At 43.3% G+C, this 19,636-nt stretch overlaps 1 protein-coding gene across 1 annotated transcript in view; it reads right to left on the bottom strand.

Moving 5' to 3' along the window:
• Positions 1 to 2,200: 2,200 nt before the first annotated feature.
• The window catches only part of eml2 (EMAP like 2), a 38,004-nt gene continuing 20,568 nt past the window's right edge, over positions 2,201 to 19,636 (bottom strand). Inside the window, exons 5-22 of the mRNA XM_034701893.1 lie at positions 13,145 to 13,173; positions 12,015 to 12,144; positions 11,319 to 11,468; positions 8,626 to 8,695; positions 8,375 to 8,485; positions 8,137 to 8,232; positions 7,897 to 8,031; positions 7,519 to 7,618; positions 7,229 to 7,383; positions 6,820 to 6,945; positions 6,584 to 6,715; positions 6,398 to 6,465; positions 6,205 to 6,293; positions 6,004 to 6,101; positions 5,804 to 5,891; positions 5,602 to 5,697; positions 5,024 to 5,154; positions 2,201 to 4,405 (exon numbers count right to left, since the gene is read on the bottom strand). Of these exons, the coding sequence (XP_034557784.1) occupies positions 4,280 to 4,405; positions 5,024 to 5,154; positions 5,602 to 5,697; positions 5,804 to 5,891; positions 6,004 to 6,101; positions 6,205 to 6,293; positions 6,398 to 6,465; positions 6,584 to 6,715; positions 6,820 to 6,945; positions 7,229 to 7,383; positions 7,519 to 7,618; positions 7,897 to 8,031; positions 8,137 to 8,232; positions 8,375 to 8,485; positions 8,626 to 8,695; positions 11,319 to 11,468; positions 12,015 to 12,144; positions 13,145 to 13,173 (1,930 nt within the window). The 3' untranslated portion in view covers positions 2,201 to 4,279. The remainder of the gene's footprint in view (positions 4,406 to 5,023; positions 5,155 to 5,601; positions 5,698 to 5,803; positions 5,892 to 6,003; positions 6,102 to 6,204; positions 6,294 to 6,397; positions 6,466 to 6,583; positions 6,716 to 6,819; positions 6,946 to 7,228; positions 7,384 to 7,518; positions 7,619 to 7,896; positions 8,032 to 8,136; positions 8,233 to 8,374; positions 8,486 to 8,625; positions 8,696 to 11,318; positions 11,469 to 12,014; positions 12,145 to 13,144; positions 13,174 to 19,636) is intronic.

Here is a 19,636-nt window from a genome sequence, read left to right as displayed (position 1 = left end):
GCAGGGCGTTATTTATCAGCTTGCCATTTTGTTAATGCTCCAAAGCCTCTGAAGAGACGTGGGTTAAAAGAAGAATCTGGATGATCTTTGGAAACATCTGTGCAAAACTTTGTCAGGATAAACCTTCATTTTTCTCCTCTTTGCCTTGTACTGAAATATTTTGTCATCAGATTATAATTCTAACTCTTGAGATATCATCAAAATGTGTCACAAACACCTCAACCTGATGAATCTGGACTATCTCAGATGATCCGTCTCAAACCTCCTGATGACCTTTGACCTTCATGTTTGCATCTCGTGAGAAGCTTTATGGTTTCAAGCCCCTCATCCCGACCTGAGAGCTGTTGACAGAAAACAGGACGTCAACATGACCTGACCTTGCTGTTGGTTTTATAAACACTGGAATCCTCCTCCATCCCTCTGACCTCAGAGTCCCTAGCTCCTTCACCTTCTGGAGGAAAACACACCTTAGAAGGGTAATGAGAGCAGTGAACCTTGACTTTGAATAATGTTCAAGCATTCCTCCATCAGTGTGATTTCTGCTTCAGCTCAACATAGATTTCCTGCTTGGCTGCTGCATGATTCTGAAGTCTTTTCGATGGATGCAGAGTCACACCTGCACATGCACGATCCTCAATACCCACGGGTATTTGAACTAGAAACCTTCAGACAAAGATAGTCCTCTGATCGTCATGCATATTAACTGTCCATCGATCCTTGAACTGTCATCATTACATCCTTTACCTCAGCATCATACTCCGCCAATTCTTTAACTTTCAATTCACCATCAAAATATTTCATCAAGTTTATTTTAAGCTGGATTAGAAACTTGAGAAGCAAAAGAGCATTCAGGATGGTGCTATATTTCATCCCAGATGGATTCACTGAATCAACACGTGAGAGGAGATAAGCGCGAGTAGCAAAGACACTTCAACACGGCTTTAAAATCCTTTTGAACTCAAAAAGCCGTGGCAGAGATCGCCCGGTGTTCTGGTTTAAACAGCGACCCTGTTAACTGGAGACTCTCAGCCGGATGCATCCCTCATAAACGTCTTTAGACGATCATTAAATATCTGATGAGGATATTTTGAAATCTTAATAAAAACTAAACTAGTTTGCATTCCCAAGAACTCCCTCTGTGTTCCAACAGCTGTGTAAACTCCACAAACACTGACACGTTCAGCTGAAGGTCTCCAGTTTACAGGGTCACTTTTAAAACCGGAACACCGGGAGGAGAGACGCATTCACGGTGGTCTGAGAGAAGACTACTGTTACAAGCTGCTAAATCAAGAGAATCACAGATGGAAAAAAACAATGACTGTGAATGGTTTTTGGAAGAAATTGGAAAAAAAAGAAACATTTCGAAAAAAATTAATTTGAAAAAAAAAATTTGGGGGGGAAAAAATTGAAAACAAAATTTGATAAAAAAAAATTTGACAAAATTTTTTTTGTTTTTTTTTATTTGAAAAAAAAAAAAAGACAAAAAAAAATTGACAAAAACATTTTGACAAAAAAGGTGACCTGGAAGCCTGTGTTTCAACAGCTGTGTAAACTCCACAAACACTGACACGTTCAGCTGAAGGTCTCCAGTTTACAGGGTCACTTTTAAAACCGGAACACCGGGAGGAGAGACGAATTCACGGTGGGCTGAGAGAAGACTACTGTTACAAGCTGCTAAATCAAGAGAATCACAGCTTCTTCTTTTGAAAAGAACACACACATACAAAAAAGATAGAACAAATAAAAACTAATGAAAGAAAGAGAAATCAAGTGAATCACAGATGTGTGTGATGTTATTGTGGACGGAGGGAGGAATAAAAACACTGCAGTTAATCTACCAATCAGACAGGTTCAGCATTGCAGGCCCCGTCCCCCAAAAGTCCCGGAGCCTTTGGAAAGTACTACCTCCATAGCAGGGTCTTTTTACAGGGGAGATTAACTACCCCTGAACTGAATTTAGACCCTGGGTCCACCGGTCGAAATGCACGTAGTTCTGTGGTAAAGTTCCTCCGGTCGAAAAACGCCTATTGATGCTTTAAAACTTTAGAGATCTGCTTGTAGTGGATGCTTGTTCAACTCCTGGAGCATGACCCTTTGCTGCACGTCATCCTCCTCTCTCCCCACATTTTGTCTCTCTTCAGCTGTTCTGTCTAAAGGCCCAGAAAACAAATGAAAACAAGGAAGATAAAAGAGCCTGTAGTGAGTAGTACTTGGGTAAAAACTTTATTAACAAAACAGAAGAAGGCAAAGCTTAAGCTCACAGCACAGCAGCCTACAGTACTCTTCTGTCAATCACTAAAAGTGCCACAAGAATAATAACATCCATCGTTGTTACAGTTAAATATTAAAATAACACAGCCACTTGGATATACTGCATATCACATATATTAACTCTATAGACCTTTGCAACATTAACAGCATCTACAGAAGGAGGGCAGCCTCAGTCATGCTCATTCTCTTGAAATGCAGCGCCATCTAGTGCCGAGCCGGCGCCGTTACAGCAGTAGTACCACAGGGCGACAGTACCGTCACAATCTCCTACAGCATTCTGCAATACTCATAAACAATCTGCAAACATGTGGGGGTCATGTTAGGGGGGGAGGGAAAGGTTCAGATAACAAGGCAGTTAGGTTATGATAAGAACTTTTAAAGGGGGATTCCACCCATTTCAGGAATTCTAATACAATCTGTCTTTGCCTCAGGTCAGTTCCTCTAAACATGCACCTCACTTTCTTAAGAGACAACAATCAAAAAAACACTTATCAGAATAAAGCACCGTGATGAGATAATGTTGTGTCTCTACTGCTGCAGGAGAGGAGGGTGCATGTTCACTGAGAAACCTGGGGTGCAGACTTTACATGAATTCCTCAAAGAAAATGCGAGTTAACCCTGTTACTGCAAATTGAGTTCACTTTAAATCACAGCTCAACATTCTGCAGATTAAGCTGCTTTCTATTTATTAATTGAAGTTCATTAGAAAACATTTGTATTAATGACTATAGTGTCTTTACTTTCTGTCAGTCTTGGCTTCTTTTTTTTGTGCAGACGCAAAGGCTTTGGAATATTTCAGATTCATATAGAATATCAAAATTAAATGTGTAATCAAGCTTCAACAAAACATCCATAACTATGAAAAAAACTCTGTTCAAAAACAGCTTCTTTTCTAGTTTAGAGCATTTCTCAGGACTGTGAGGGTGTGGCTGCAAACTCTTTGATTGACTGGTCAAGAGAGAGTTCACAGCCTGCATGTTTGAGTCGTCTGACTCTGAATCTAAAGACATAAAAACTCCAGAATCTGAAAATTATTCATTTCAAATGGTCTCTGAGTGCTGAGTTACAAAATACTTCAGAACCAGAACTTATATAATTTATTAGTTTCATCACTCCCTAGTCTCCGGGGCTTTAGGACCATAGGATGCTCGGAGCAGCGGAGGCTGAAGTGTAGTATGTGCACGCAGAGGAGCTCGGCTCTGGGTGTCAGACTTGTTAGATATTTATGTCTTAATAAATATCCAAGTTAACCCTGCCTTCTTTATCCTAGCGTTAGAACGGGATCAAAAACTTCACTGATAATACTTCAAAAATGGATTAAAGTTCAGTTCTAATATTTTAAATATACATAATAGCATGTAAATGTGACATTTTTGTTGATTTGGGTAACAAGAGGCTTTAAACGTCTGCAAAATAGTTCTCATATTTATGGTAAACAGTGAAAAAATGACTGTTAAATTCATGTTAGGGGAACTACTTCATAAGTATACACACACTCCTTACACTGACTGTGTAAGCTGCATTTAAAAAGGTCAACTAAACCATAAAGATTTCACAATAAGAGCTGAAACGTCTTCAGAATGGGTGGGATTCCCGTTAAAGGGGGTTAAGATAAATATAGTTCAGGCACAGTTAGTACTAATGCTAAAGCCACAGGTTCACTGTGTGGTCTCCACCAGCTGGGCCGGTGTTACAGTAGTTATATTTTTGGGAACAGTTAAGATTCACTTCCTGCATTGCAACAAGTCATTTCTCTACATTCTATCACAAACAGCAGGACATCAAGGAGTATTTCTTTTGTTACAATGATCAGCTCATCCGGGGTGACGTCTGCGGGGCGGTCTGGTCGGGGTTGTTGTGTTGGTGTGTGTTATTCATATTTTCCTGTAGGCACAGAGGAGTGACTGCCCCCTGGTGGCAGGAGGATATAACAGTGAGAGGTGTCGTCGGAGAGAGAGGAGGCTGGTCCCGGTCTGTGAGGACTGAAGATGGAGATGGTGGGTGACGCCTAAGCGGCCACCCACTGCAGGATGCTGGTGTCTTTCCCACCGGTGGAGATCAGGTGACTGTCGTCGTGCAGGAAGGCAACGTTGGTCACGTGACTGCTGTGGCCACCGTACTCGTGGCTGGGAGCCTGAGAACGAGAGCGAGGTGGAGAGAGGAAGACAAAAACATAACGCTTTGTTTAGGTGTTTTCTTTCAATCAGAACAAATCAATATTAACATCTTGTCACACTTTGAATTAAACCTATGAATCGACAATCTCTGCTCCTGCGTCAGTTTTCCACAGAGCAGAACTTGAACCTGCTTTTGATTTAAGTCTTCAAATGTGTGTAAAAGGAGTCACATTTCATCAGACTTTAAAACATTAACAACTTGTAAGTTTTTTAAAAGCTGCTGAATTTCTCTGCTAATCGTCAGCAGCTTGTCTGAGCGGATAATTAAGTTCACAGCTCCGGGTTAACGTTTTAATGCTTCAACCTGAAACAACATCCTAACAGCCTGAATGTTTGTGAGCAGGGACCAAACACCTGGAAGACATTTGGGAGCATTAAAGGCACCACAGTGAAAGAACGCCTTGTGGGTGAGCTTTCAGAGCGGTACTGCAGCTTTAGCAGAGAAACACTGCTGCTGCCCTCTCTGGGTGCTTCAGGTCAGAGCAGAGCAAAATGCAAAAACAGTCAAGGGATGATCTGTTTGGCAGCTTCAGGCCATAGAGAACAAATAAAGAGAGAGACATGTTATGACTGACCCTTGGTAGAGAGCAGGGGAAGGAGAACAAGTGCACTTTGCCAAAGTCGTCGGCAGAGGCCATGAGGGATCCGTCATGTGACCTGCACACGGCATTGATGTCTGTGCCGTCTGCTCCGTCCGGCCAAATTCCTGAGAGAGACACACAAAAGACAAAGAGGCAGAGAGAGAGGGAGAGAGAGAGAGAGAGGAGAGAGGAGGAGGGATAGAGATTAAGATTCACATCATGTTTGAGCTGCAGCAGAATGCTGTGCAGGGATTTGAGACCGAAAGTGTTTCCAAACAGCCGCAGTGTGATGCTTTATCAGAGGCAGGAGGACTTTTGTGGATTTTTGAACATCAGAAAATATGAGATCAGCAGAAGTCCAGTGCTTGTGGACATTTAGAGGTGCAAGTGAGCATGTTTGGAGGGTTCAGCCTTTTGCTTTTTGTTCCTAACTTCTGTGAGCATCAACTTATCATGCAATAGACTGCATCAATAACTAAATGAGCTTTATAATATACTTGCTGACGCTAAAGTGATCTCACAGGCTGGAGGTGATGACATAAGAAAACATGAGGTGAGTTTGAAGGACCCACCGAAGGCGTTGAAGCCCAGAGTGCAGGTGGAGGTGGCCCACTCCAGGTTCCTCACTGTGTCCATGTTGGTCACATGTTTACCACTGGATGCCTCCCCTGAAGAACACAAACACAGGGAGCTCATTTCTGAGGAGACACATTTCAGGACAAGTTATTCTACTGATAATAAAATAAAGGCTTAGAGAGAAGAGAGAGGACTCACAGAAGAGGATCTCGTAGTCTCCTGAGTTGGTGACGAGGAACTGGCTGTTTGAAGACCAGTCCAGATGAGTGACGAAGCTGGAGTGACCCTAAAAGGAAGAGTTTTTGTTGTGTCATGAGATCACAAATTAATCATGTATTCTGGGATAAGAGTTATAAGAGTTGTAAACACAGGTGGCTGTTTCAGTCATGCACACTCACAGTGCATTTCCCCGCTCGGCTGTATTTCCGACCGCTCTCGGTCACAGCGTAGATGTAAACAAAGTTGTCGTGGGAAGCAACGGCCAGGAAGTTTCCGTCTGAGAGAAGAGAAGAAGTCCAGAGTTAACAAAGCTGATGTCAGACTCACATGACGGGACTGAACAGGTCTCTGTTCAGTGATGTGAACAGGTGCTGTCTTACCTGGAGAGTACTTGACATTGGAAATTATCTCATTTCCATCAGTGTGCATAGAAACAAGATCCCGAGTGTCAGTGTCCAGCACCAACCACCTGCAGCACACGCATCAGAGCATTAGAGTTGTGTTTCTCAAGAGTCTAATTTGTTGACATCTTCTCTAATACTTGTAGAAATTCTTTAAAATTATGAGATTCACCTTCCGGTCATGGTCCCCACAGCCAGAACGGCCCCGCTGGGATGGAAACCTGCAGACCTCCCTGGATCCTTGAGTCCAGAGGGTGAAGAGAAACAGATTAATGAGTGTGTTTAATCTGTTATTGATAATGAGGCGGTGCATCAGTCAGCACACAACCCCACACTCTGACGTTAAAGCCTTCATCACCTCGATGGTCTTGCTCCAGAGGGGCTGATGGGAGTTGGTGTCCCAGAGGTGGACCTGTCTGTCCTGGGAGCAGGTGACAAACTGCTCCATGGAGGGATGAATGTCCAGACCCCAGAGCTCATCAGTGTGACCCTGAAACAGAAAACACTATCATGTCACACATCTGAGAGCATCACATGCACAGAAATGAAATGTTTCTGTGTGCTCTTGGGAGACAGAAACGTGTGTGTGCGTACCTGTACAATAGGGGTCATGGTATCAGGGAAAGCAGCTCTGATGATGGCGTTCTTGGTGGTTCCTACAAAGAGTTCTCCAGCTTTACCTTCAGCCAGAGCTCGGACGGGACCGAACGACTCGCCCACCTGAGGAACAAGACGCAGAACAGACTCAGAGTGAGATGCAGGCCTTTGTTTAATCTACTTTACATGCATTGGATTTCCTGCGTCTGTATCTGTGCAGCTGAATCAGACTCTATTTACATGCTACAGAAGTAACACCTCCATCTAAAGATGGCCTCCATGAGATGAATAATGAAGCTCAAAGTGGTTTGCATTAAATAAATAATAATTTAAAGCCTTGACTTGGAGAGAAAACCTTCGATTACACACACTCCTTGTTTCTGTGGGGACACTTCATCTCTCTCACCTCCATCTCTGCCTGTTTTCTGTAGTCGTGGTTCCACAGCACCACCTTCCGGTCCTTTCCTCCTCCGGACACAAGGGTGCCGTCCTTCAGCACGCAAACAGAGAAGATCCCACCCTCGTGCGCCCCGGACACCTGATGAGTGATGCGATAACCACCTGTCGATCAAAACACAGGAAATCAGACCCCAAAGACAAGACCTGAACCTGTAGAGGATGCTAGCCAACCAGTCTTTTTATGTCTTTGATATCTAGATTAAAATGTGAGATCATCGGGAGTCACTGAGGGTCTACCTTTGGCCCAGACGTAGAGGTTTCCACTGGAGTCTCCTGTGATGGCGTCTCCGTTCTCAGCAAACGCCACGCACAACACATACTTTGGTTTCTCATGTTTCTGCAGAGAGAGAGAGAGAGAGAGAGAGAGAGAGAGAGAGAGAGAGAGAGAGAGAGAGAGAGAGAGAGGGTCAGGAGTCATTTGTCTCTATTGATAGGACAGAGAGAGACAGGAAATGTAGGGAGCAGGGAGTGATGGAAGACTTGCAGCAAAACGTCATGGCTGGGAGTTAAACCAGCGACCACTGCGACGAGGACTATAGCCTCTGTTTAAGGGGTCTACACTGAAACCGTCAACCAGCACCTCGAAGCTGCACAAACTCAAACAAAGTACCGTACCTCGAACAGGCCCTGTCTCTTGGTGAGCGTGTTTCCCTCCATGGTCCAGAAGTTGATGTGAGATTTCCCACAGGTGACGATCAGGTTGGCATCCATGGGATGAAACACAGCACCCAGCACAGAGTCGTTGGAGCACTGAGGAGACCAGAGGCAGGAGGAAGTCAGCGTGTTTCTCTACCATGTTCATTCATTTATTTATCAGAGAATGAGGAGATCAAGAGGTCAAGAGGTCGAGGGTACCTTGACGTCAGCCACTTGTTTTTCCTTCTGCCAGTTCCAGACTGACAGGATGTGATCGTTGGCATCGTCCACAGCGCAGAGGAAGGTGCCGCCGTTCTGTGAGAAAACAAGATGTTAGTTCTTCGTGAAGCAAACAGACGCTCACATTTATTTATCCAGACTGGTAACTGTTTGTAAACCATGACGTGATGATTGATTAAACCCTCTGTGAACCCTGCAGGAGGCGGATCCTGCTTACCGACTTGGAGAAAGCCACACAGGTGACGGCTCGGTCAAACACTCCCATCCCGAGCACGTGGAGCGTGTTGAGGCTGACAGAGTCCCAGACACGAACATGAGGAGCCAGCAGCTGATTGGACAAGGACACAGGATCAGGATTAGATTAACAGCCTTTTGTTTCATGCAACATTTAGTCTCCTTACTGCATGTGTTAAAAACATTTAACATATAAAGCTGTGACGGAGGATGCAAGCTTGTTTCTCTGGTTACCTTTCCATCTTTGGAGTTTCCAGCCACTTGCCCAGTTGCGATGGTAACCATGTCAGGATGCACACTCAGGCTGGGGAGAGAGAAAATAAACTCCTACTTCATTTGAATCCTTTCACTCCGCTTCCAGCCTTTGAGGAGGATGTGTTGAATCACGGATTCACATTCATACGTGATGAGTTTTAACATTTTGTGATGACTCAAATGGAGAAGTTTCCCATCACGTGCTCGTCTCCACAAGGAAGTTACACAACTCACGGTGTAGAAAAGAGAGAGCTGAATGTACTTTTAGAAACAAGATTTCCTTCAATAAATGATGTATGTGTATGCAGAAGAGGCTTGATCCTGTTATTCACTGTTATACCAGCCATGGTTTAAGACATAAAAACGACAGCTGTTCACACAAAGTCCTCTCCTCTGTAAACTAAGACAAGTCGTTCCACCGCTGTGGGAGAGAGGAGCGTTATGTTTCCCTGTAGGGATAAAGAGCTTTCCCAGCATGCCCCAGGGGACTCAGTTTATTTACATCCAAGAGCAGAATGAGAACCAGTGCTCATCATTAAAGTTAGCTCACATCAGCACTAAACTCAGTCAGCAGCATGAATCTGATGGCCCAATCTCAATGTCCTCCCTGAGCCCTGAGCCCTTCTAGACTTATTGACGTCACCTGGAAAGTGAGCGAGGGCAGGAGGCTGTAAGAGCTCAAACTGTAGAACTGGGACTGGGACAGCACTTTGAGACTTCTCATGTAACCTGCATGACTTCACCAGCTCACCTTAGAGATATTAGGAATTTTTATTGCACAATTTTTACTTTCCTCAAATTCAAGGCGCTTAAAGCTGGGGTTGGTAATCAGATTTAGATCCACTTTTTGTCATACTGGTTAAAATGATCTTTATGTCCTGATGGTAATCAATACATAATGTGTTCTTAAAAAATAGGGAAGAAAAGCTGCTATCTACAGCCGGAGTAAACCTGGGAAAACAACAACCAATCACCGTTATTGGGTGCCAAAATTTTAAACCAATCAAATCCCGTCCTGCCGTTCTGCCCGCCTCCTGCGCGTACATTTCCCCGGTGTGTACTCCTCGCCCCCGTCTCCTGCCTCTGCTTCCCCTGACTCTACTGACTGCCCCTCTCGCTCGTCCTCGGGCCTGTCCCCTTTGACCCGATGAGGTGCTTTGCTCAGGACTGTAGTCCGGATCAGAGTCTAAAAAGCTCTCACCACGGGGGCTCTGACAAGCAGAAGAATGAATGACATTTAGTAAGTCCTACAGAAATATATATGTACTGTAGCGTCTGTCCGGACGCTGTAGGGATGACGAGCCGATTGGTGAACACGTTGAGTTTTAATAACCGGTCACTGTCGGCCGTGATCACGCCAACCAACAAAACAACAATCAATGTTTGAATGAATGAAAAACTTCTCCTCTTGTCTCTCCTCTCTCCAGCTCACACACTCTACACCTCTCCTGATGCCTTCACTGACTGTCAACACTGTAGGAATTAAGAACATCTACACTGAACACGTTTAACAAACAGTAGAGTTGTTACAGTATTATATATGTGTTATAACTTTTCTCCTGATATCGTGTCACTGGTACAACTGGATAATGCTAGCATGACAGTTGTGAGTGCTAACAGCAGCCATGTTTGTTTGTGTTTTTAACTTTCACTATGAGAATGTTTTGGTGGGGACCGGTTTTGAATCAGTCACCATCATATGGTCGCAAGTCAGCGGCGCTCGTGCATGTGAGCGGGGGGGCGTCGTTTTGGAGGAGCTCTGAGGGAGGAGGGGAGGGGTTAGACGGAGTCATGAGGAAATGCTACATTCAAATTCATGCTAGTTTTCCGAGACTACCAACCCCAGCTTTAAAGGACTGGCTGCCATAGTCATGTGATCCAGGCTCTTACCGTACAGACTGCTTAACCACAACATTTAAAATATCTAAATAGGCTATATAACTATAAATATAAAGATTATACTGTATACACATTTGTGTGAAGATAAATAGATTAAGGCTGTTTTCTATATTTAAACTTACAGGCAGACTTTTTTGTCTGTAAATTTCATTTCAACTTTCATGCTTCTTTTTTACAGGCGCACTAACCCTTCCAAGCTTGCAGGCTTCCCCTGGGTATCCCGTGTTTCACATCACAATGCTGTGAACTCTGGGTAATTCCCTCACGCTAAGTCTGCAAAGATGCCCACTTACGGAAAGGGGGCATAAAGGGCTCAAAAAGTCTGAGAGGGATCCCTCACAGACTTAAAGATTTGACAGTGGGACAGCCCTAAGCCCTCAGGGACTTAGCAGGAACACGCCTCAAAGTCAGTGAGTGTGTGAGTGTGGACATTGACATTGAGATTGGGCCTACAGTATGTGTGACACAGAAACAAGATGAAGGAAGATTCTGATGAGGAGCTCAGGTGGGAAACACTGAGGTGTCAGGTGTCACCGGAGAACAGAGGAGTTGTTTCAGGAATCATTTCAGGTACAGAGGACGGCATTAAGAATTTACAGCTTTCAGCAGTGTTAAATATCACACTGAAAAGCTGTGTCACAAGAGATCTGAGTCCCTCCTCTGTTCAAACACGCTTCTTAATCCTGCTGTTGACCCGGCTCTAACAGACGGGTCTGTGGGAAATGTCACTCAGGACCGGGATGACAGCTTCTATCAAGCTGCACTTTTCTCACCATTTGACGTCGTCGTTGTGACCCAGGTAGTGCCTCTGCTGCTGCTCCTCGGTGTTGTACAGAACCACCACGGAGGCGTTGAAGTAGACGATCTCTCCTGTGGGCAGCAGGTAGAGGTTGGAGCGGCAGTCACGTCCACGGTAGCCGTACCTGATCCACGCTGAAGTTAAAGAACAATATGTGAAGCTGGACCGAGCCAGCGAGAGAGGACGTATATTTCTAACATTAGAACATGCCCTTTAACTCAAAGTTCAGAGCTCACAGGGGATTAAATTTGCAGCTTTTACAATATCTACACTGACAACTAAGAGTTAAGACTCAAGGTTCAGGGCTTCTTCTTCTCTGTGTTTCGAGATTATAAAGGGTGCACAGTTTTGCACAAGTGACAGCCGGAGCTTTGTGCAAAACAGGAGGATGCAGCATGCTATTGAAGCCAAATGTTAAGCTTTTATTTACTCACATTTTAACAAACTAGCATCATGAAAAGTATCCCAGATGGATGACTCTGAGACTTAAGTATTGAGTTACATGGTGAGTCATTTCTCTGAGATTCTGAGGTGTGAATCATGCTGATTGTGAAAGAAGATTAGCTTTTTCTTCCAGGACAGAAACAAACAATAAATCATTAATTTTAAGACTTATTATAAAGTAAATATCTGTCATTCCTCAGGTCCTCTGTCCCAGTCTGAAGGATACACCCACTGCAGCTTGAGCTTGCGGTCTGGCAGCGCCGCCTTCTGGTCAAGGCTGTAGCTCTCCCTCTGCTGGTCAGGGATGTGCATGGTGACAGGGCGACCTCTGAGAAACATCCTCACGTAGCCGTCCTCTGAAAGGGCAGAGAGAGAGAGGAAAAGAAAGAGAGTGGTGAGAAGGGGAATACAAGCATCTTTTCCAAATGTGAGAGTCATGATTTTTACTTTAAATAATCAACACAACAACAGGGATTAAGATGTTTAAACCTCATCATGACTTTGTTTAAACTTGTTCTGCTGAGTACAGTCAGAACTGCTGTGGCCTTAAACACTGGAGGGTTTGTTTCCTTCAATTTTTGACATCTGCTCTTAGTTTCAGTAAAATTGTTGGTTAGCAACCCGCTGCAACAAAACAAGCTGGAGGAGGAAATGCAGAGGGAGTCTTTTGTTCTCAGATATTCATTATGAGCTGAACATCCAAACACAGAAAGTCATCCCAGAGACCTTTTCTCAATGTGGACGCCTCTTTATTTGTGTCCTCTGTTTCTCCTTCAGAACTCTTTCCAGAAATAACAAAAAATGTCATTAACTTCCTCTTTAGGAGCTTCAGAGGTTGATGCTTTTGACTTTGAGACATTTCAAGGCTTTGATTGATGTTTAACTTCTCAAAATAACACTTACACAAAAATTAAACCTTCAGGAACAACTAAAGGCCAAATGAGCCTCACATATCAGCATTCACATATCCTCTTCACAGCTGATTACAGTGCTACAGTAATGGAAACATGAGAGAGACAACAACCAGTGCAGTCTTTAAGTACAGACAAACAACCACAAAAATCCAAAGCATGCTGCTCTTGTCAGAAGTGTTCAAATACCACTGCTTAGTCCTGACCCAGCTTTGTCGTCTTTAACACCTGAACACAGTCACTGCTGCAGGACGCTCTTTGCATTGTTCTCATTCTTTTTGTTTGCTTTGGATTCAACACAAACACTGCTTGTTTGAGTTTAAGAAGTGTGTCATTATAAGAGCACAGACTGTGACACAGCTTCTCTGTGTGAGAAGCAGAGGGGCCTGACTATGCGCTGGTATTTGACAGCTTGAAACCTCTTAGGGAAGTGAAAGAAACTTACCTGCATTGAGGGTGCATTCTTTGGATTTGCTGAAACAGAAGAAAAAACATGATTAAATCATTAACTCCTGTGAGGATTCTGACGCAACATGACATGACTGTCGTCCGTAATGGAACAGTGGACGGTGTAAGGTGTCGTTTTGCACCAGCAGGCCCATCAAACAATACAGATGGTGTATTTTCTGAGGCCCCCAAGACTTTGTTCCATGACATCAGGCTCTCTCCTATAAGACTCTGCATTATTTATCCTTCTCTTTACAAGCTCTGCACCCTCATCACTCAGCTCCAGAAGCATCGTCTGAGGGAGAGCTGCAGAGCTCGGTCAGCACAAACACACACATCATGCATCATATAATCAAGAAAGCTTTAAGCCTCCTGCAGCTCTTGTTGGAGAGTAAGGACTCTTGAGAGCGTTGAATGTCTCCGTTGCTTGGAAACATTGTTTTTATAGAAATCTTACAAATAAACTGGAAAGTATAGCGTGCACTTAACCCGTGAAATCAAAGAGAAAGAGCTTTTCATCAGTGGATTTTTTTTAAACTAGCTTACATGATCGACTTTCCAGTGAGGAAAACACGTCATCGAATGCTGCAGCACATCCTGCAGTCCCATGAGGCTCAGTGCTCTGATGGCTGCAGGGTCTCAGAGCAGTTTGTGGTCATTTAATTCATCATCATCAATACTGTTAATTAATTCTACCTTTGGGGAAATTAAAGCAGATTTACTGTGAGATTAGTTCACATCACTCACGCAGTCAAATGACTGCAGAATGAGTGTATCACTATGAAGTGGTTAAAATCTGAACCTGAGGTTTCTGAAATCTATTTGATGGAAAAGATGACATACTCTCTGAGACTGCAGAGGGATTTTCTCTTTCTTAATTTTTCTATTATTTCTATATATATTTTTTACTCTTACTTTTTTAACTCATTGATTTAAAGGGTATTTCTTTGTGTTTTGTTTATTGTTATATTATATTTTATGAAACCTTAAAGCAACAGATACAGTAAAGGTGTATAAGTGACTGTTTAAGTTGCCTAAACCAAAATAAAAACTAAGTTTAAAAAAAAAATGTCTGCAGAATTTTCCTCAGATTGTTCAAACATGGTGCTCATTTCTTAAAGTATGCATCCTTCAGGCAGAAACTTCAACTACAATGTGCAGCCTCACCCAGGGCTCACTCAATACGTTTACAAGGATATTGCAGCCATTTCTGCACTATATAGGAAGAACCCCTGCCAATCTTGTAATGTCACGCATTGACTACTGCAACTCTCTACTGGCAGGCCTCCCTGCATTCACAGTCAAACCTCTGCAAATGATCCAGAACGCAGCAGCACATCTGGTCTTCAACCAGCCTAAGACAGCTCATGTCACTCCCCTGCTCTTCTCACTACACTGGCTTCCAGTTGCAGCTCGCATCAGATACAAAACTCTAATCATGACTTACAAAGCAGGAACCAAAACCGCTCCAGTTTACCTGGAACCCCTCATCCAGGTCTACTGCCCTTCTCGCCCGCTACGCTCAGCCTCTGAAAAGCGCCTAGTGCTTCCAGCACACAAGGCCTCAAAATCACTAGCTGGACTCTTCTCTTCTGTTGCCCCTAAATGGTGGAATGAATTGGCCAACTCCATTCGATCTGCAGAGTCCCTCTCTACTTTCAAAAGACAGCTAAAGACCCAGCTCTTTAGGAAGCACTATGCACTTAGCTAGACTGTTTTCCACCGTTGTCCCCAGTGGCAGATCATGTCTTCCAGCCACGATTGACTCACACTGTCCTGCTCTACTCTGGGAATCTGTGTTCAGGTCTGGAGTGACCCAGCACTTGGTACTTTGGTCATTATTGTGGTGATGTTAATTGTTGATGATGATAATGGAAGGTCTTAAATTGTTTGGTTGCTTCATTGTAGATGTTCCTTATTTACTTTGTGCATTGCCTTTACACTGCTTGGCAGTACCTGCACCCAAATGGACTTGAAGCACTTTGATACTCTTACTGATCTTGTTTCCTCTTGTCTAGATCTTTGCTTGTGTTGTTCTTGTTCTCATATGTACGTCGCTTTGGATAAAAGCATCTGCTAAATGACATTGTAACATTGTAACATTGTAATTGACTTCCACTTATTTATTTCAAATTTGTGTATGATTTCAGTTTAACCCAAATATCACCCTCTCCATTATTACGATTTCTATTCTTTCTCTGCCCCCCTCTCAGTGATGTATTTCAAGCTACTCAGGTGTATGCAAGTGTGTAAGGCCATTATGTATTGTGTTCAGTATGTTTAATATTGTATGTCTTATGTGTTGAAAATTGTAATAAAAATATTCAAATATACAATGTGCAGCCTGCAGTGTGCAGTATAAGATTGTTAGCTTAGATATTAAACTACAGGGGCGCTGGTGGCCTAGCAGTCTAAGCGCCCCATGTATAGAGGCTATAGGTCGCCGGTTCGAGTCCCAGCTAGTCGGCCATTCGCTGCATATCTTCCCCCACTCTCTACTCCCCACATATCCCGTCTCTCTTCAGCTGTCCTATCAAATAAAGGCCAAAAAAGCCCAAAAATACACCTTAAAAATGTACATATATTAAATTACTGTCCTCTGCAAACATTCTTTCTCAGGAAATTTAGAATTAAAACTCTTTAATCTGTGCACACAGGCAGACAAAGAGGACAGGTGTTTGAGAGAGTCAGCAGCCACAAAGTAAACAGAGATGTGTTATTTTCTGTGTCCACATACAGTATGTAAAGTGACACTGACAGCTTGTTAAACAGTTCATGCTGAGCTCTAACTCATGACAAAGACGGGATGGAGGTGAAAGTCCGGATCTGTGTTCACATGAAAATGCTGGATAACCACTTTATATTTAAAACAACAAATAAAGAGTCAGCCCCTCTGCCGAAAAACATCCTCAGACCCGTCAATCAAACCTGCAGCTGCCTCATCAGCTGAGCTACAAACACAGCTGCTCCTGAATCAGCCGCCTGTCAACCGATCAGGACCGCCTGCCGAGCATTTCGCTGCATGCTGACCACCCGAGCTCTCCTGACAGGATGCTGTCAACCAATCAGATCGTCAAACCGCAAACGGCTGCCTCAGCTGACAGGTAGATATCACCATGGAAACAGAAAGTAGGGCTTGATAAAATAAGGGAAACTAATTGTGCTTCTGTTCTGCTCAGCAGCAGTCAGGGTTTGATTCTCCTGAGTGTCCGTGGAAGCACGAGCAGGAAACGCAGCAGTGGGAGGAAGATATGGGGCTTTAATGGATGGGCTCTTAGACCATGAGTACACAACAGCAAGGTGCATAACAAACATTCATTTACTGATGACATAGAGGGAAAGTAAATATTAAAAGAGGAAGCAAAATGTTACATGTTAAAACTGTAACAGGTCGACAACCTGCAGGCAGGTGACAAAACACTGCCTGAAAATATGAAACAGAGCATGTTTTCTGAGTTCATTTTGACCTCCACTAATGCTGCCCACCACTTCTTTTTTTAAAGATCCACTGAGTAATTTTTTTCATATTATTATATGAAGCACACGCCTCTGTGCAAGACACTGATTGGCATGATTTACACTCTTACTACCCAATTCATGTATTTCATTCATGCACAGTTGGAGCTCATGACAAAGAGAAAGAAGATTTCTAGCAAAGCTTCACATTATAGTTTGATGATCGCAACTGCAATGTGTGCAACTGTGCATGTGCAACAGACACATCTGTGCCAGTCATGTGATCAGAAACACATCATGCTTTCACCAGTTTCTAGCTTTGCATGATTAATCTATGCTCTCTTTAATGCAGCTCCTCACTCAAACACAGAGAACTGACGGCTGTGCATGCAGAGTCTATGTGTCACATGTCTTTACAATGTAATGCATGCAACACTGCTGCAGTCAGATACACTAAGAAATGCTTGACGGATTTGAAAGAGTCTTCCTGCTCATCCTGGAGCTCGCTGATGTTGAGAGCATGCACACAGTCTGCTAACGGCACCACAGAGTGAAGCAGAAATCCAAATAAAAGATCCAAATGGTTAAAAGTATGAATGTTATATTAAACATTTGCAATTGTTTATAAGTTCATTGAAACACACTGCATTGATCTGATATGAATTAATGTATTTTTTAATGTTGCAGAAAAGACATTTCCTAATATCATGCATCTTTAATTTCTAGCAGTAAAAAGGGGTGGAGTCATATCATATCTAAATATGTGTGATTTATGGTCCCGTGTGTTTGATGAGGAGGGTGCATACATTTATGACTTACATTAACCTCAACGCATGATCCGCTAGATGCTGAATGTAGACACACAGTTGTGTTTGTTTAGAAAAATCAACACCTTCAGGATGAAGCCTGAGTGTCCCTGACATTTGTTTAACAGGGAGTTACCTGAGAGAAGACTCACAGTGAGTGTTCTTTATCAGGAAGCAGCTCATGAATCAAACGAACCAACAGAAAGCTACAATCGATGGTAAAAGATCAGAGCTTTTTGTGTCTGAATGCAACACAAAGCAGAAAAAGAGGACAAAAAGACAGACGTCAGAGTAAACAGGGGTCTGATCTGAGGACCGGACTCTGTCTGCTGTGTGTCTGTGCAGCTGGAGGCGACCAGGCTGAGTGTCGGCTCTTTAAAACAGCCACATAAAGGCCCGTTTGTCTCTTGAACTGTGTGTCTGTGTGTAGTCTGCTAGGGGAGATGAAGGTGTGGTCGTTTTTTAGCCAATGAGCCAACAGGATTGTTTCAGGCTCAGTAATTACTGCACCAGGCCGCCAAACAGGCCACATAACTGTGCATCTAAGACCCACGCGGCAGCAGCCTGGGTCACCAGGGAGAGGAGCGCACAAACACACCGCTCATTAACGTCCAGCTCTCACTGTATTGTTGACATTTTGGCGGTCTAAACTCTGAAACACAACGGCCTCTCATAAGAACAGAAAGAGGACTAATGAGCAGAAAAGACGCTTCAGGGTTCCGCGGCTTCATGTGAGAGTTCTCTGGTTTCATCAAGATCCAAGAGTTTAATCTGAGTCTTCACAGAAGTTTCTGACCTTTTTAAGCTGAATAAAAAAAAGCTCCACCCTGTGTGGGTCTGTGAAGGCTCAACAGACTTTTCCTTAAGCCATGGTAATGGGCACGGAGATAGTTGGCAGCTGATTAGATGGAGCAGCTTTCAACCTGCAGACACTAATGTGCAGCTCAGCAGGGTGCAGGATCTGCTTCAGGTATTAGAAACAGCTGATCTGCAGATGTCAAGTTTTACCAAGATGGAATTAGTATTGATTTGGTGCATAAATCAAAATTTTCTTTTCACTGCTGGGATGGAAAAAGTGCTTTATTGGAAACTAACATGGCCTCTGAAAGATGTTTACAACTCTCCTTCTTCCAGTGTGGAAAACAGAAACACACAGATGTATGGACACCAGTGTGAGTAAGCTGTGAAGGTCTTATGTAATCTGGACTCCATGCTTTGAATAGCAAACATGTTGCAACATGCTTATTTGATTGTTTTACAGTTCCTCCTCCGTGCACTTCATCCTGGAAACATCTTCATTAAGCTCGCTGCTTTGAGATGTCTGACTTTACTCCAGGCTCAAATGCAATCAATGAAACTTTGTTAAAGTTGAGTGTTTGCACTTTTATTTTCCTGCAGCTGACAACTTGTTCCCAAACATTCACGCAGTTAGAGCGATGCAGGCGGAGGGAAGATGGATGGATTATGTGAACAGTGGGAATTATGGTGGGTCCATTTCCTGTCCATTATGACTGCAGCACTGCGGCGGTTCAGTTAATGGACACGAAACGTCTGATCGTCTTCACTTAACTCCCACAGAAAAAAACACAAGAGACTTCTTTCCACATGAAATCAGACTAATATGAGGTTACTGTGGCATCATGAAATACCAGGGAGAGGAGGGAGGAGAGGGGGATGCAAATCTTTTCATCTTTTCCTTTGTCGTCATTTGCATGGTTTCAATCTGACTTCAGTTAAGTAGGCGTTTTATTATTGTTACATTTATTAAGCTATTAAAGAACATGTTCAGGACACAGATATTTACACAGCAGGAACCTGATTCTTAAGACTTTCTTCAAACATCATCTCATTCCCATGAAACAGGGTCAAACAGAAGGAGACGGTTAGATTGATCATGATACAAATCGTTTCCTTATTCTCTTCATTTTCATAAATTTAGATCTGTCTGACCAAACTCACTTTAATCTTCTGCAATATCTCTACACTGGATGAAAAGAAAGGCAGGTTCTTGTTCTACATGTTTGCAGTGCAACCTGATGTTACAGGTACAAAATGTGCTTTCATGGCCATTATGTTCTATGCATGTAAAGCGGGAGCGATCAATGTTATCAGAGATTCTGCAAGCTGAGCAGAATCTGTAATCGTTACATGAGAACCCACGACTGCACCAGTCTCCTGTCTGTGGTCACAATGCTGCATGACGGTCTGCAGACTCCTTTTATAAGAAG

Source organism: Notolabrus celidotus, chromosome 14, assembly GCF_009762535.1.
Source record: "Notolabrus celidotus isolate fNotCel1 chromosome 14, fNotCel1.pri, whole genome shotgun sequence".
NCBI lineage: Eukaryota > Metazoa > Chordata > Actinopteri > Labriformes > Labridae > Notolabrus > Notolabrus celidotus.
The sequence above is the reverse complement of the archived record's forward strand: the minus strand, read 5'-3'. Positions and strand labels throughout refer to the sequence as shown.